Below are 17,056 nucleotides of genomic sequence, written 5' to 3'. Positions count from 1 at the left end.
TCTTGCATAAACACACTCTCAAGAGCAAACTGGGCCAGGCACGCGTATCTTCTACACACGAAGGGGTGCCCAGACCCACCCCACGCCAGCAGCTGAGAGGACACTCACCCTGTTGTTGTGGACACTCACCCTGTTGTTGTGGTCGGTGACTTTGATGATGGGCTCGTTCTTCCGGAGGTCCCACACGGTGGCGCGGCCGCTGGGGCTGGCGGACGCCAGGATGTGCTGGACCTGCCTGTTCCACGCAATGCAGCTGATGTCCTCCAGAGGCTGCCACACACACCAAACAGCCCGTCACAGCCCCGCACTGGGGACACAAACCTACAACAGCCTGTCACAGCCCCGCACTGGGGACACAAACCTACAACAGCCTGTCACAGCCCCGCACTGGGGACACAAACCTACAACAGCCTGTCACAGCCCCGCACTGGGGACACAAACCTACAACAGCCTGTCACAGCCCCGCACTGGGGACACAAACCTACAACGGCCCGTCACAGCCCCGCACTGGGGACACAAACCTACAACAGCCCGTCACAGCCCCGCACTGGGGACACAAACCTACAACAGCCTGTCACAGCCCCGCACTGGGGACACAAACCTACAACAGCCTGTCACAGCCCCGCACTGGGGACACAAACCTACAACAGCCTGTCACAGCCCCGCACTGGGGACACAAACCTACAACAGCCTGTCACAGCCCCGCACTGGGGACACAAACCTACAACAGCCTGTCACAGCCCCGCACTGGGGACACAAACCCTGCCCGTCACAGCCCCGCACTGGGGACACAAACCCTGCCCGTCACAGCCCCGCACTGGGGACACAAACCCTGCCACTCTCAGCGCTGCCTAAGTGAGGACTCTGTGAGGAGAGTGCCCCGAGCACTGGGTGCCCTCTGGCTCCCTTTCTACACATGCTGTAGTGTACAACACCTGAAAGTACTGATTTACAACCTGCTAGAATTTCTCTGTTAGGCTTTTATTTAGGAAAAAAAAAAAAAAAGGTTTGCTTGGAGAAATTCCATGGGGTTTTTTTATTCCCTCCAATGCTTATTTTAGACCAAAAACTAAAAGCACTATTAACCCCACCCTTGTTGCCCTATTATTTCTAGTTGTCATTATGCATATGGACTAAAAGACAGCCCAGCCTAAAAAGTCACTATTAGACATACTCTATATTATTAGACATATATGTCACATATTAGACAACTCTTTTACAGGGGTCTCTAAGGTGAGCATCCTCTAAAATGCCTAGATGTTAATAAATGACTTGAACTAAACAAAGTAGCCAAACCCCACAGAGCTTAAACTAAAAATCTTTAAATTGAAGATTACTTCTCATCCCATTTGCACGCTTTTTTATCTCCAAATTATCATGCAGCAATTAACCCATTTTCCAGTAACCATGAACTCCTGCAGAATTTTGTAAACAGCAACAGAAGTGTACTTGCACTGAAACAATTTCCTCCCATTCTTCCATTTCCTTCACAAGGCAAAAAGCACAAAAGACTATTGTTTTTACCCACAGATCATCTTTAAGTGACACAGGCTCAACACTGGACCTTGAGTATAACAATTAAATGACTCCCTGAAACCCACCAAGGTAACTGCAAAACCTACTGCCTCATTATCTGATTTCTCAGTGGCTGCTTTTTATCTTTCTTCAATTTTTCTCTGTGTACCTTTACCAGATTCAGATTCATGAATGCAGTGAAACATGCAGAAGAAGACTAAAAGACATGTAATAGCTATGGTATTTGAAAAGGAGTGTAACCTGAGAGACTCTGCTTCTTGCTTGATAAAATGCAACACTTCTCAAAAATTAAGGGGACACTATAGCTTTCTCTGGCAAAATACAAGTTTTTAACAAAAAATGGCCATGTGAAGACATGGCTGGCTTGTGCAGCAAGCCAAAACTGCAGGTCTGTTGTGGATAAAGAAGACAGCACAGCCAGAGTTGCTGCAGGAGAAGCAGAGCACACCACTCATTGCATGGACTTGCGCACATTGGACACTGCTCTCCAGGGGCTACAAAAGCAGCAGCATCCAGTCACCCTTGTGTGCTGCTGCTACTCAAGTTAGACTTCAAGAGGCTTACCCCACTCCATGCCCTTGAGACTGCCTAAAACTGCAAATTTCCATCAGCTTTCACTGAACTGCCACGCATCTTTTTCATGAGTCTGCTGTGGAGAATCTAACAAACACTAATCTGGTACCTGTGTCTTTGCTCCAGGTGTCATTGGTGTAGCAAAGTTGTTCAAGTCCCAGATATAGATTTCAGACTCATTAGCACCAGAAGCCACCAGATTAGTCTGTAAGAAACATTAACAGACATTTAAGAGTATTTTCAGCATCGACTTCCCCAGTCTTAGCAGCTGGGAGGCATCAGATCTGCAGGACTCTGCAAATTTCCCCTATCAGCCCAGGATATAGGAAAAAATACAGGGAAAAGAATGACAGGGCAGAGGGGGAAGCAGTGCTGCTGGTATGGCCACCACAGAGCTTTGCTCTGGACTGTGACACTCCTGCCCTGCCCACAGCGAGTGCAGCCACCCAGAGCACTCCTGCACTGGGGATGCAAAAGTCCAGGCAGGGCAACATGAGCAAGGTCACCAAGTGCCCTTTGGTCACATTCTGTGGCTGATGACAGACAAGTCCTGAGCTCAAAACAGGCAGAAAGGGACAGGCAGCGATTCAGAGAGGACACAATGAACACAGCACAGCCTGCTGGAGGCAAGTGTGCAGGGACACGAGTGTTATTTAGGAAACAAATCCAACTGAATTCTCACACAGCTAGAGGCGACAAAGAAAAACCAACACATAGTATCTAGAAGGAAGTAAGTGCTCATTGGTTATGTGGAAAGGATTGCTGGTTTTGAGAGCCCTTCTGCTAAAGAGGCCACGTGGCTGTGTTTTCTTACTGTCTCCTCTTTCCAAACAACAATACTTAGAGGCCTTGAAGGTGCATCCTACCCAATGACCAAAGGAGACACCTGAAAATTGATCTCACCAGAAACATGAATGAGAGCACATGATTCCTTCCTGTGTGACTGGCACAAGGCACAGAAGCCAAGAGAAGAGACTGACTAAAAACACCCTGAAGAGCACCTCTACTTCACACATGAGCAGAGCTAAAAAGATCAACTAAATTGACAAGGTAAACTGATAAGGGGAAGGAAAGAAGCAGACACCTCAGGCACTTTCATCCCCCATCCTGAAATGCCAGTAACAGGACAGGTTTTCCCTACTAAATATAAACAGATAAACACCAAATATAGTTCATGCTTTTCAGGAGAGTGGAAGAAGCAGAAACATCACAGGTTTCAAGTTAAGATAGGCCACTCCTGTATTGATGGTATGTTAAGAGGAATAGCAGAAAAACCGACCTGGAACATGTTGACATCGAGCGCTCTCACTGGTCCCGTGTGCTTGTCTTTCTGGGCTATTATTACCTCAGCCTCTCCATCTATGATTTTGGCTGAGTCATACAGAATGACATTTCCATTTTCACCCCCAGCAATCAGGACTCCAGACACTCTGTCCCCTGAGGTCATGCTGTGAGGGCCCCAGATCAGCTTGTGGTACCTGTAAAACACAGAAGGCCCCACAGTCTCAGAACCATCCACCACCAGCTCCTCATAGGTTGAGACATCCCAGTTTTGCTCACCCCATCTAAAGTCAGAGAAAAGCATTGCCTGCATTGCCTGAGGACGAGTCTCTGTGCAACCCCTTCTATCAGGAAGACATGCCCCAATTCTGCTCCTTAACAAGAGGCACAACATGCACAACCAATAACGTGCAAACTGGTATCTCCAGCCTCCTGGCTGCAAAATCAGGTAAGTGCTCCCAACCACAACAGGAGTAATCAAAGCAAGGGCCGTAAACCCATCCAGCCTGGAGGAAAACCTCTATCTGCAAGCAGCTTCATACAAAAGAAACAGGTGAAACTAGAAAAATTCCATATCCTTTTCCATGTCTGTGCTTTTGGATGTGCAAGTGTTTTGTCTGCCATACCAGGGACTCAGTAAGTTTAGTCAACATCACAAACACAGCTCTTGGACCACAGCCTATTTTCAGGCTAACTCAAGAGGAATCAAACATACTTCCAGAAATTAAGAACACTCTTGTGTTCATCTGTAAATACCCAAATTCCCTTCAACTCAATTAACTTCCTGCATAACCAAAACAGCATTCCTGTGCACTTAGTTGTACAAAAAATTAATATGTTCTGCATAAAACAACACAGCCACCTATCAGCTCTTATGCAAGCAGGATTCAAAACAACCCAAAATGAAGGCAGGAAACAGTGAGGAACAAAACCCAAAAATTGACTGTGCAATTACTTTTCCCCTGCCCTTTACTCTTTCCAAGATAAAGAACAGTTCTATAAAAGCAGTACAAAACTTTCCTTGGAGGGCAATTAAGGATTTATCTTTTGTGCATGTAACCACCTGGACATTCTCATTTGCTGCAAACCAAAATAGAGCCTGACGTACACACTGCTATCTAATCTTGAATTAAAAACAAACAAACAAACAACCCTCAACCTCCTTTTTAATGCATTTTCTGGGGCAAAGTCAAATTCTTGTGTTGCTGGTCAAGGGAGGCACTTTCCAAGGAGCACTGCATCCTGGCTATAAGGAGTGCTTCTAGAAATTCAGTAAGCAAATGGCAAGTCTTGAAGAATCTCAGTCACAGGTAAAACAAGGCAGAGCAATGAAACTCAAAGATCCAACACTGCCTCCCACTCTGAGCAGGTCAGTAGGACATGTAGACATCAACTCTGCTCACAGAGCATGGCATTTAAAAAGGGACTGTGGCTGTTTCAGCTCAACCACAGAGCTGCTGCGAGTGCTGCTGCGATGCTCTGATGCCAACAATATTTGTCTGGATAAGCACGTGGTAAGGAACTAAGAGGAGCTGAGCAGCCAGGAATTTGGCTTCCTGGCTGTAGGAACACACACAACATAACTCAAGTAAGTTATGTTACAGGAGTTCCCCCTGAAATGCCTAAATACAAACAGGATGGTCAATATGAAAAGCTGCCACCATATTTTCACAATTTTCTTCTGTTCTCTAGTGAATCCCAGAGGCTTCCTAAGATGAAGGGTCCACACATATATTCACAAATTTACTGTTCATGTCAAAGCACGAACTGCTTGAGTCCAAGCTCACTGCCCCACAATATCAATTGCACACAGCTGCCTTCATCTTTCAGTGCTGAACTTCTGCTTCTCTCCTCAACAAGTGCAAGCAAACCATGTGAAATGACATTTTCACATATCCCATATGTAACAGTTTAACAAACTGTACCTTTCTCTTACAACACTGCCTACCTGTGTGAGGAGGAGAACGTGGCACAGCTCTTCATATCCAGTGAAGGGTCTGCTAAATCCAACTCAAATATTTCTAGAGAAGCACTTGTACTGAAGGTTGCATCCAGCTGCTGAGCTGATGTACCTGTGAGGAAGCATGTCCAGCAGTGAGAAAGCCACAATACACAGAGCAGTAACTGCAAATGCAGCACAAGAAAGGGAACAAAAACACCATCTTTTCAAAAAGGATCCTGAGATGGGGTCAAGGTTTCTGTTTCTGTTACTCAGATATAGTCTCACACAACTCTCCTCCCCAGGGCTCTCCCTTTGTGTGTTTCTCTATGAGTATGAGCAGGAAAAGCTTTGGGCAAGTACCTCTCCCTGGTGATGCACAGAACACAATCAAAGTTACAAAGAAGCCACAAGTGACTAATGGTCAGGATTGGTGTCACCTTTCCCTGGCAAAGGAGATGGATGCTTGCTGTCACTTGTAGAATGCAAAACATGTTTTTATCAGCACAGTGCAAGAACTCCATTCAAAACCCCACAACATATACCCACTCCAGCCCTCGGGACACAGAGTAACTCCTACAGCTTTCAAAAACAGCCCCTTCATGGCAGCCACTGCACACTGCCCGAGGTCTGCCAGCACGAGCTTCCCAAAAAACTCACCTGTGGCCAGGTAAATGGGGTGCTGCTGGGCAGGGCTCCATGCCTGCATGGCAGTACGGTCTATTTCCTTCAGCTTCATTTTGCTGAAAAGTAAGACCAAGAAAGGTGATGCTGAAATGGTGCATGGTGTGACTGCACTGCCACGGACCCAGGAGCTGCAGCAGGACTTGGCAGGAGCAGCCGGAGGGACTGTTTTCCCAAAGATATCCCAGACAGACAGCCAAGCCATCCTCTCCAGAGAACACCCGGGGTTAGGAAAGGAATAACTCTCCACTGCCAGAGTAACACTGACAAGTAGAGGAAACGGACGGGTGCTGAACAGAACACAGGAAAACGTGGGCAAAGCTTCAACAGCTGTGAAAGCCCTCTTTTAAAGCACCAAGGCATCGAGAACGCTACAGCAGCTTTTCTGCCTTAACCCACGAAACAAACCCAGCCCGGGAAGCCCCTCCCCAGCCCCCGCCGCCGAACACCCTCAGCGGCTCATTTCTGCCTCCTCTTTCAGCCCCCTCGGGCCCCCCGCCTCGGGTGCACCCGCCAGGCCAGCGGGACCGCCACCCTCGCCCCGTTTCCGACAGGAACCGGAGGAAAACACTCGTAAACTGGAGGCTTTCGCCGTCCCTGCCCTCACCTCGGCGTCCCCGGCGCTCACCGTCCCCGGACCGCTCCAACGTGGCAGCCCCGGCACCGCCTCCCGGCCGCCACCGCCTTCCGGGCGCGCCCCGCGGCTTCCGGGCGGCGGCGGGGCCGCGCCTTCCCGGCACGGGCAGCAGCGGGGGGGACGGGGTGTGTGAGGGGGTGTGTGGGGTGTGCAGCCGCCTCTCTCCGCGCGTGTCCTCCGTGTCCCTCGGGGCGGCAGCAGCCATCGGCCCTGGGGAAAAGGGAGACTGGTTAGGGGCGCCGGGACCGGGGGGAGCCGGGGCGCAGCGCCGCCAGCGCGGGGGCCGCGGTGGCGCCTGTCCTCAGCTCAAGGGCAGTAATCATAGCGTGCTCATGATGTGAACAGCAGTGAGGCTCATCACGGGACAGGGGCCACCCCAGGGCGGGGGAACGCCCGAGGGAGCTCAGCCGGCTTCCACAGCCGGGGACCGCAGCCCCAGACCCACCTCTTCACGGCAGCCGGGGCACAGCTCCGCTGCCGCCTCCCGCCGCCGCTGGGCCCCGCGGCCGCTCGGCGGGCAGCCGCCGTGCGCGGGGCAGGCGCCGCCCGGGCCGCATGGCGCTGCTCAGCGGGCGCACAGCGGGAGAGGCGGCGGGCGCTGCCGGCCCCGCTATAAATACGGGCCGGAGGCGCGGCTCCCATTGGCGCTCAGGATCGCCCCTCGCCACTGGCTGCGCCCGCTGCCGCCGCCGCTCCCGGTTGGCTCAGCCCGCTCCCGGTCCCGCCGCCGCGCCCAATGGGGCCGCGGTCCGGCGGGGGCGCCGGCCAATGGTGAGGCGGCGGCGGCGGCCAATGGGCGGGGCGATCGCGGCGCGCGGTGGCGGCGGCGGCGCGCGCGGGCCGCCATGACGCGGAGCTGCTCCGCGCTGGGCTGCACCGCGCGCGACACCGGGCGGAGCCGCGAGCGCGGCATCTCCTTCCACCAGTGAGTGCGCCCGGCCCGGCCCGGCCGCCCCTCCGTCCCCTCATCCCTTCATCCCGCCGCCCTTCCGCCCCTCCGTCCCTTCATCCCGCCGCCCCTCCGCCCCCTCATCCCACTGTTCTTCCGCCCCTCCGCTCCTCCATCCCGCCGTCTCCCTCTGCCGCAGGTTCCCGGTGGACGCCGCGCAGCGCCGGGAGTGGATCCGCGCCGTGAACCGCGTGGACCCGCGGAGTCGCCGGGTGTGGCGGCCCGGTCCTGGCGCCATCCTCTGCTCCCGACACTTCGCCGAAGGGGACTTCGAGCGCTACGGGCTGCGGCGGAAGCTGCGGCGGGGCGCCGTGCCTTCCCGCTTCCTCCCCTCGGTGCGGGCGGGTACCGGGCGCGCTCCCCGCTCCCCCTCGGGGCTTCCGCCGTGCCGTGACCTCCCCTTTCCTTCCCCCGCCAGGAGCCGCCGGGCGCCGGCCGTAGGAGGAGCGGGACCGCCGGCCGAGCGCTGAAGCAGCCGCTGCCCAGTCCCCCCGCCGGGGACCACAACTACAGCCTGCAGGGACAGCGGGCGGCCGAGCCGCCGCCGGAGGCCCCGCAGCCGCCGCCGGCCGCCGCGAGATGCGGCCCCGCGCCCCGGCGCAGGACCGTGCCCAGCATCCTCAGGGAGCTGGCGGAGAAGTGGCAACTTTCTGAGGAAATCGTGAGTTTGCTGCAGGCGCAGTTTTCAGGTACTGCTGGGGACGCTCGGTGAGGCAGAGTGTGCTCCCTCGCCCCGGTTTCGTGTCTGTGCTTAACCCGTGCCAAGGAAGAGGCGAGGCATGGTGGTGTCATTGCTGAGCCCTGCGCTTCACGCCAGACTCCAGGACTGATTGTTCCAGAGGCCACGACGTTGCCTTGTATTTTGCATTTGTGTCATGCATCCCTCTGTTTCCAGCCATTTATTTGTTTCACTAAAGTTGACCTTTTGTGATTTCTTAAGCAGATTTGCCTCGAGAGTTGCACAGCTGGAGGCAGATGGCAGACTACTCACCAGAAATGAGGCAATTTGCCTGTCTTCTCCATCTCTACCATCTTAAGGCCTATGATTACCTACGGAAGATTCTTCCCCTCCCTCATCCTTACAGCCTGACAAAGCAAGTTTTTATTCATTCATTCATTCATTCAGAATGTATTTCCAGGTAGTCATGTAGAAATAGGTGTAACAGATCTGTCCTGAAGCTGCTTTGTTACTTCCCTGCATGGTCAGTACTTTCCTTGGCTTCCCCCCACTAGGGTGGGAGAAGAGAAACTGGGACTGCGCATGAAGGAAAGCAGGGCTGCCTTCTTTGCCCTGCATGTCTCTGCTCGGTAGCTCTGGGCGTGGCTGACCACATCCTAAGTGGTAAAAAGTGCTGCTTGTTGCTTCAACTTTTGCAGAATCACATCTCCTGATCACATCCTCCCTTTTTTTCCGCAGCTGGCTGTCTAACAACGAGGCTGCTGCAGGCTTCAGCAGTAACATTTTTCTCCGGCTTCAGGAGAAGGTGGAGAGAGGGGATCAGTTTTACCGCTACTGCGCCGTGCTGGTACAGGACGTGTCCCTGCAGAAGCAGCAGGAGTGGGACCCGCAGACCAGGCGGCTGACGGGCTTTGTTGACTTGGGAGCGGGCACCCTTGATGCTGATGAAGCTCCGCTGGCGTCGGAAGCGATAATCCTCATGGCAGTCGGCATCTCGAGCCCTTGGAGAGCTCCCCTGGGCTATTTCTTGGTGAACAGCACGTCCGGCCGCTTCCTGGCTCAGCTCCTTCGTCAGGCCATCAATAAACTGAATGCCATTGGGATCGTGGTCCTGGCTGTGACAGCGGGTGCCTCTGCCCGTGGCGCTGAGACTGCCAGAGCGCTGGGGATCAGGATGGATCCCAGGAGGATTCGGTGCACCTTCCAGCATCCACCCGGTTCTGCTCACAGCATCGTGTACTTCTTCGATGTTAGTCAGGCCCTCCTGCTGATCAGGAATGCTCTGCAGTGTTTCCAGAAGGTAGAGTGGCTCGGTGACACCGTGTGGTGGCAGCACGTGGTGGAGCTGGCAGCTTTGCGAGAACAGAGGGTGTTGGAGCTGTGCAGTCCTGAGTCAGGCAGGGCTGGCAGTAAAGGGAGTTACCACCTGAAGGTCAACCTCGCTACCCTGCTGTTCAGCGAGGGTGTTGCTGAGGCACTGGAGCACCTCCAGCAGCTGGGTCTGGCCTCGTTTCAGAACTGCAGTGGGACTGTCAAGTTTGTGCGTCTGATGAGCTCTCTGTGCGATGTGTTTTATGGCAGAAGTTCCTATGGAAAGGAGCCTTTGCTAGCTGGAAATTACACCAAAATAAGCAACCTCTTCGATAAGGCCAAGAGCTGCTTTGTCAACTTAACCGACTCTGTGGGGAGATACATTATTAAGAGCAAACGTAAACTGGGATTTCTGAGCTTCTTGCTCAATGCTGAAAGCCTCAAGTGGCTTTCCTCCAACTACACATGTCCAGAAGGCGCTCCCTCCCCTCACCTCCACACACACGCCTTCAGCCTGGGCCCTCTGGAGCAGTTTCTCAGGGCCCTGCAGCAAGGCTGTGGCAGCAGTGGCAGCCCCACCTGCGCTGTGTTCCAGGCTGCTTTCCACAGACTGCTGGCCAGCTGCAGCCTGGCACCTGGCTCACCGCACAGCAGTGGCAGTGCCAGCCCCTGGGATGTATCCCTGCCTCAGAGGGGGGCTCTGACTCTGGGCAGCGTCTGTACTCAGTGTCACCCAGTTCCTGGGAGGACCCTGGCCCCGGAGTCCCCCTGCAGTGCCGGCCTGCTGCTGCCCAGCTGTGCCCTGAGCAACGCGCTGACGGATCTGTCGCTGTACGCGCGGAGCCTCACCTGCGCCGCTGGCCGGGTGGCCGAGCAGCTGGCCCTGGACCTGCCGTGCGAGCCTTGTCTCGCCTCTCTGTTTGAGGCAGATGAGAGCAGGCTGAGACACGGCTCAGTGCTCTACATAAAGAAGTTAGGTGGTGTCAGTCTGCCCTCGGCCAGCGTGCACCACATAACAAGCATTTCGGAACAAGTCCTAAATCTATATGGCAAAGTAGGAGGTGCTAACAAAAATACCGAGCTGTGGCATTTGTCTCTACAACAGAAAATCTTCCAGGAGCTTCTGGGAGAAAGCCCTCTCTTTCCCACCCTCACAAACCATTTCTTTGACGGGGAGCTGAGCATCAACAACCACTACACAGTCCTAGTAAAGCAAGTAACACGGTGTTACTTAAACATAAGAACAAGTCCCGCCCAACACCTGAAGTTGAAATACCCTTGCAGAAGGCACAAATTAAAGCAAATGAAGGGAAAGCATTTGTTTCCATCACCACTGGGTAGCTGTCAGTCAAGCTAAACCCACACATGGGCTGAGTACTCTGTGGTTCCAAGGATGGCTGTTCCTTGCTGAGGCTCAGTGCTGGACAGACCAAGGCAACACACGTGAGGAAACACTGCTGGCAAAACTAGTGTTGATAAGCAGTGATGTTTTGGGCCACTGAAAACCCCCTAACCAGAGTTTAACTGAGCAAAGCAAGGAAGTTTATCCAATTCCCTGTTCCTTCAAGGAATCCTGCAAAGCAGCCACGGGGTTCATGAAATTTGCATGGCAGGTCAGGATAAGCAAAGGTTACTCGAGGTGCTTGGGCAGTGGTAGGAGACTGCTGTCCCTGGGAGTGCTGTGTGGCTTTAATGCTGCGAGTGCTCTTGCCAGAAGAAAACTGATGATGGAGTTGCAGGGGAATCACATGCACTAGCACTTTGATTTCACCAAAAAGATGTACTTTATAAAAGCTGGGTGCAATAAAGCTTCCAGAGCTTCTACTTAAATAAGAAAATGAAGATGTGAAAAGAAAGTGCCACTCAAGATATACACAAGCTCTAATCTTTCCAACATGTCTCATCAAACATCTGAAGATGCTGGTCAAGTCTAGATCCTCTGGAGCAGTACTGAGCCTGACCAGACTGTTGTGTCCAGGGGCACCCAGGAGCACCAACACCCTCCTCCAGAGGCAGGAACACATGGGGGTGCTGCAGCAGGGCAGGCATTTCAGTCCCCATTTCATGGCCCCATCCTCCCAGGGCTGGCCTGCAGGGCACAAGGCATCCTCCTCTCAAAGTTTCCACTCATCACTGGAGCCACAGCCATCCCACAGATGGCACCAAGTGGGACAGGCTTCTTCAGTTAATTCATTTCCATGGGCAGCCAGCTTTGCCTGGAATAGTGAAGGTGGGCAGAACTGCAGCCAAGGGGGTTCCCTTTGCTGTGCATCTGTAGAGATGGAAGACAACTAATTCCCACAAAGCCTGCTGTTGAGGCACTTGCAAGATCCACGATGGAGCTGGGATGAAAAATGGTGACCTGCCACAGGATGGCAGTAATAATAATAAAGGTACCATCGAATCCCTCAAGCTCTGCTTTGAGAGCAGCAGCACCACAGAAATTCACACAATCACTGCTGGGAGGAACAAACCAGAACATCTGGGCTTTTTTTTTCCCCCCCAACCCAAATATCTATGCAAAAAAACCCATGTTGAAACCATCACTGTCATGGAGCCATTCCAGCTACACGAGACTTTGCAGGGATCTATTCCCTGCCCTCTCTCTATATGTGATTTTTGGGACAACTGGCAAAATGCAGAGAGGTTGCAATCATGTAATGTTGGAACACTTGCATTGCCTGCACCTCCCGCTCTAAGATGAGTAGTTATGAACTGTGCCACGGATTGCTGTGCATGACAGCACCAAGAACCAAGGGATATTTATTTATCTCTGGTAGCATTTGGTCTCACTCACATTGAAAATCCAAGCCAGAACTTGCATCAGAAGTGGACCTAAATTTATTTTGCTATTTCAATGACAAACCTTCTGTGTATATTTGTCAGTGTGGAAGCAAAGGAGTGCAAAAAAATCATATTTACAGAATAGTATAAATGTTTATTTTTTGTGATTTATCTGACTGTTTTATTTGTACAATATAGAAAAGTGTATTCTTTGAATAGGTCTTGTAAATATAAATTTAATTTTCTACTTTTGGATGTAAACAGAACTATAAAATGAACCCTTGCCCCATTCCCAATTATTTTTTGTGTAACTGGATGAACTTGACGGTTAATCTTGTCCAGCAGTTTGATGCAAATGGCTAAGGAAGTACAAAAACCAATTAATACACTCTACACCAGGGAGAAGGGAGAGAGGAATCCAAGCTTAATATTTGAGAAAGCTTGTTCAAAACAAAATAGAACTAAGAGCATTTGATTGCACCTTCAAAGTCTTTACAAGCAAAATATTCTCCAGCAATGCCATCATACATAATTACAACTGTAATCTAAATTTCACAAGTGCTTTTGCACACTGTATATAAATACACATCACAAAAGGTGCAATTTAGAGTAAGACACTGAATATATACAAAATTAACACAGATTGAAGTCTAAACAAAAGGCATATTGCAATCTGTTTGAAAAATAACGTAAGTAGGTATTACTTTATTCACTTACACTAATTTACATTTATACAAATCTTACTGGACAGACTATATTAGGTCACTAGAAGGGAACGGAATATCCGCACTATCTACAGGTAAAGTTACTGCACTGATTTTTTAGTAAATCCAAGTCCTAATCATGAAAAAACGTGGCATTTACTTACACGAGAGGTGGATTCCCTTTTCAGAGATTTGCACAGACATTGCTGTTCCTGCTCAGGGAGGTGTCCTTAGCAGACAGAGCCTTTCAGACAGTGCCTGCAGGTCAGACCTGGTCTGTGAGCCCCGGTGCTGCCCCCCAGGCCCTTCAGGGAGGCACCAGAGAAGGGTCAGGGACCTTCTGCTCTGTGCATCCTCCCACCCTATTGCCTTGACACACAGGCACGCATCTCTGCTGCTGCTGTGCCTGGCCCCTAGCTCTCCCCAGCCTGGCCCTGCATTTCTCTGTATTTACAGTTTTATGGAGGGAATACAAAATCCCTTTTGGAAAAATGTAGCTAATTCAGGCTGCAGTGAGACAGGTAATAACAATGCCTGTGATTAAACGTGGTTAATGGACGTTCATGATAGGTAAGTAACCCACCAGGTTAATTCTGCAAATGTGTTCCACTATCAAAAATGTGATCTGAGATTGCCTGTAACAAATACTGGAAAAATCCCCTGCCTTAGTCTATACCAGCAATAGCTGATTGCTCCCCATTTAGTGTAAAAGGATCTGTGTCTGTTTTTGTAGCAATCCTGATTCTGTGCTAGTACTTTCCCTCATCACAGCTCTCACAATTATTCTGAACACTAAAAGAGCCCTTATGCCAAGTAAACTGCCAACATGGAGAGAAGCAGCATCCTGAACACCCACAGCCAGGCTGAACATGATCCCTGCCTGCATTTGCAAGTTGATTCAGATGCAGATTGTCATCTCCCATGACTTCAGCTTCTCAGGCCTAAACGCTTTTCCACGGTTACAGCTTGATCCTAGAAAACAGCAGACTGCACAGCCCTACTTCCAGTGAGAGATTAGGCTGCTGCAAACCTCTGAAAAACCAAGCTTCACCTGAACCACAGCGTCAGTCTGCAACCCACTTAGGTAGCACCACACCGGGCAGACAGCCTGGCACTGCATTGTGGCTGCTCTTCCTCACTTCTAAGGACAGGCCACTGTCTTAGCCTTCAATTTCCATGTTTAAAGAAACACCTGAGCACTCTGCCCCATTCCTATCAAAAATCCCTGCAATGCCGTTCACCTCCATACTCCTTGGGCTCCAAAAACATTCTCCATGACTTGCTCAGTGCTCCATCTGCAAGCACCCCCTCTGTATTATTGCCTATGTATCTCACAGTGCTCCGTGCACTAAAGCGACATGCTGTGTCAGGTCCTAAATACAAGAACTACTTTCCATTTAGATGCTTATTTCTACATACTTCCTTTCAGAATTATCTTGGATACACTGGTACCTCCATATTACAGGCCTGTCAGCAAAAGCATGACCTGGCTGTCGACGTGACCTGTGTCTTCCTGTATGCACAGTGATGCAAATCCATACACTGTAAATAACATATATTATAATAATTTATATATGCCCTTCAGACAATTATTCTGGGGGAAAGGGGAGAACACATCTAATCTTTAAGAAACCCAGGGTAAAAGCTGTACATTGGGAAGAAGAACTGACCTTTAGGCATTGTCTTACGTAGAAGAGGATTTAGCTAAGATTTAAAAGGCTCTACATCTTGTTATAAAAGAATTTCTCGTTTCAATCTTACATGGGTCAATTTACAACAAGCACCAAATCAACAATTATTATTAAATCCTTTATGCTAAACCAAAGTGTCCCTGTGCCTTAAGTGTTGTGTTCAGTCCGCCTCACCGTGGCTCGTGTGCAGGGTCAGCAGTTCATGGCACAGGGGTCCCCCTTGGACTTCCCTGCGGAGCTGATGACCCTCATGAGGCAGCGCCCGAACTCCTCCAGCACCATGCGCTCCGCCGCCGCCCGCGACTTGCCCGACTTCTCCGCCTGCTCCGCCTGCGCCAGGAGGCACTCACAGGTGGCATCGGCCACCTCCTTGGTGACAAACGTAAAGGGCAGCCTGAAACAAAGAAACAGCCACTTAGAGTCTGCAAAAAGACACCTCACTCCAGGGCTGGCAATTTTTTAGTCCGAGGACTGATGGGATTTCATCTGTCCCATTGCTTCCAAGAGCATTTAGACAGTTAACAACACAGTTGACAGCCAAATGAACTGGTAGGTCAGAATCCCAACTGCTACAGGAACAAAATGCTCCGTTCACCTGACTGCTCACGTCTACAGCATACACAGACAAGGTTCAGGGATGGCAGGGACGTACCTGTCACACACATCGAGACCCCCTGTTAGAAACAACTCAAAGAGGGTGCAGCATCAACTTACTTCCCACCGCCGCTGCTGAGGGCTGGTGTTGGCCTCGTCAGCAAGTCTGAGATCTGGGAAGATAACTTGGTCTTTGCAGCAGTCTGCTGCTGCACCCTGACCTCTGCAGCATCTGCTAAATGCATCAACGTCTTTCGCTCTGGGCTTTCTTCAAAATTTTTACAGCCAATGCATTTGCATATGGAAGAACACATAATTTTTGCCTGAAAGAAATGAACAAAATGTAAGAAATATGTTACAAGTTTGACTCCCCTTATGAGAAACCACAACAAAAAAGAGATCTTACTTTATTTTCTTACCAATTAACCACTGGAACAAACTCCCAACTAGTAGTCCTCTCTCTAAAATCTTACCTCAAATTGAGATGTCTTCCCAGAAAGTAAACTTGAATCGAATCACAGAATCATAGAGCAGAGAATAAAAGTAAGTGGTTTCCCACTCACCCCTTTCTTCATCAACATCCCGTTTCCAGTGGAATTTAGACAGCTGAGTTTTGAGAAAGGTCAGTCTACACTGTCTCTACATCCACACACTGATCAGTTAGCAGATGCTGCTAACAACTTCTGCTTTTGAATTCCACAGACACATTCTATCCCACAGCATCTGTGGGATGCTGCTTCAACTCCTCCTAGGGACTTAGTGCAGTAGATTTCCTTAGGAAATGGTGCTATTCAGTAAAGAACAAATCCAAGCCTAAGTTTAAAGTTGCTGAATTGTTTAAAATTAAAATTACAGAACAGTAGCGACCATGTACATGGCCTTCTATGTGCTGGGAGAAGAGGTAACATTATAGGAATGGAAACAAACAGAAAACATTATAGCAATAGAAGGAAGAGACAGCAAATGAGAGAAGTCCCTACACTGAAGGGAAAAAGCTACTATTTTTCAAATGAGATAATTCTTCATACCTCATAACACTCGCAGTAGTTTTTGAGACATCCCGAGCGTTTACAGTTACACCCTTTGCTGTGCCTCCGATCCGACTCTCCTTCCTTTCCTTTCCCAATTTTGGGCTTGAAGGCCTCAGGGTTTCTGTCGAGGCAGGCCTGTCAATGCAGACCCAAAGGGTCAATCACTGCATGCAGGGAGCAGAATTTAGAGGTGCAATAAAAGAACTTAAGCCTTGCACATGTGGGAGGAGATCAGGGCATTATACACCCACTCTGCCCCGCTCTGGAGCTTCAGGAAAAGAAGCTAAATGACTTTGATCCCAGGGGGCAGGGGAAGAGGCCCCTCACCTTTATTGCTTTTTGCCTATCGTTTTCGTGGTCCAGGTTGTTATAACAATTTGTACAGTTGCAGTTATTGCAGAATTCACCGTTAGCAAAACAGTCACAATACCTGAAACAGAAGATGCAGAAGGTGTTTGTAAATTCTGACCATTACAGGGTGAGTGAGCACTGACTCGCACGCTGCAGCAGCAGCAGTTCCTGCTCTGGCACCAGGGTGGGTGAGGGTCACCCTACCTCAACTCCACGTGTAAAGCAGTACTAGCCTGGCTGCAGGGCCAAAACCCTCCCGTGCAAGCCTGGCTGCTGTCTAAAGACACAGGAGGAGCTCAGGGGTGTCCACCT

General features: G+C 50.5%; 3 protein-coding genes across 18 annotated transcripts in view; 1 reads left to right on the top strand and 2 right to left on the bottom strand.

Annotated features, from left to right (window-relative positions):
- Positions 1-7,236, bottom strand: part of SEC31A (SEC31 homolog A, COPII coat complex component) — a 38,695-nt gene extending 31,459 nt beyond the window's left edge. For all 12 annotated transcript variants that reach the window (XM_063415135.1, XM_063415136.1, XM_063415138.1 and 9 more), the window contains exons 1-7: positions 7,096-7,236; positions 6,621-6,860; positions 5,990-6,072; positions 5,339-5,462; positions 3,389-3,587; positions 2,219-2,314; positions 130-270 (exon numbers count right to left, since the gene is read on the bottom strand). In XM_063415135.1, coding sequence (XP_063271205.1) covers positions 130-270; positions 2,219-2,314; positions 3,389-3,587; positions 5,339-5,462; positions 5,990-6,068 — 639 coding nt within the window. In that variant the 5' untranslated portion in view covers positions 6,069-6,072; positions 6,621-6,860; positions 7,096-7,236. The remainder of the gene's footprint in view (positions 1-129; positions 271-2,218; positions 2,315-3,388; positions 3,588-5,338; positions 5,463-5,989; positions 6,073-6,620; positions 6,861-7,095) is intronic.
- A 231-nt stretch (positions 7,237-7,467) lies between these two features.
- THAP9 (THAP domain containing 9) lies at positions 7,468-12,544 on the top strand. 2 transcript variants are annotated; one of them, XM_063415149.1, is made up of 5 exons: positions 7,468-7,575; positions 7,739-7,934; positions 8,018-8,288; positions 8,543-8,693; positions 9,017-12,544. In XM_063415149.1, exons 1-5 carry the CDS (start codon positions 7,496-7,498, stop codon positions 10,944-10,946), a joined length of 2,628 nt encoding a protein of 875 aa, XP_063271219.1. In that variant the 5' UTR covers positions 7,468-7,495; the 3' UTR covers positions 10,947-12,544. The 2 variants fall into 2 exon arrangements, with proteins under 2 accessions (XP_063271219.1, XP_063271218.1); XM_063415148.1 differs by having other exon boundaries at positions 8,540-8,693.
- Positions 12,545-12,811: 267 nt separating this feature from the next.
- LIN54 (lin-54 DREAM MuvB core complex component) overlaps positions 12,812-17,056 on the bottom strand; it is a 31,378-nt gene continuing 27,133 nt past the window's right edge. For all 4 annotated transcript variants that reach the window (XM_063415150.1, XM_063415152.1, XM_063415153.1 and 1 more), the window contains 4 exons: positions 16,721-16,823; positions 16,391-16,528; positions 15,483-15,685; positions 12,812-15,162 (listed from right to left, as the gene is read on the bottom strand). In XM_063415150.1, the coding sequence (XP_063271220.1) occupies positions 14,961-15,162; positions 15,483-15,685; positions 16,391-16,528; positions 16,721-16,823 (646 nt within the window). In that variant the 3' untranslated portion in view covers positions 12,812-14,960. The remainder of the gene's footprint in view (positions 15,163-15,482; positions 15,686-16,390; positions 16,529-16,720; positions 16,824-17,056) is intronic.

Source organism: Prinia subflava, chromosome 18 (genome assembly GCF_021018805.1).
Source record: "Prinia subflava isolate CZ2003 ecotype Zambia chromosome 18, Cam_Psub_1.2, whole genome shotgun sequence".
NCBI classification, from domain to species: Eukaryota; Metazoa; Chordata; class Aves; order Passeriformes; family Cisticolidae; genus Prinia; species Prinia subflava.
Note: the sequence above shows the minus strand (reverse complement) of the source record. Positions and strands in the feature narration are given on the sequence as shown.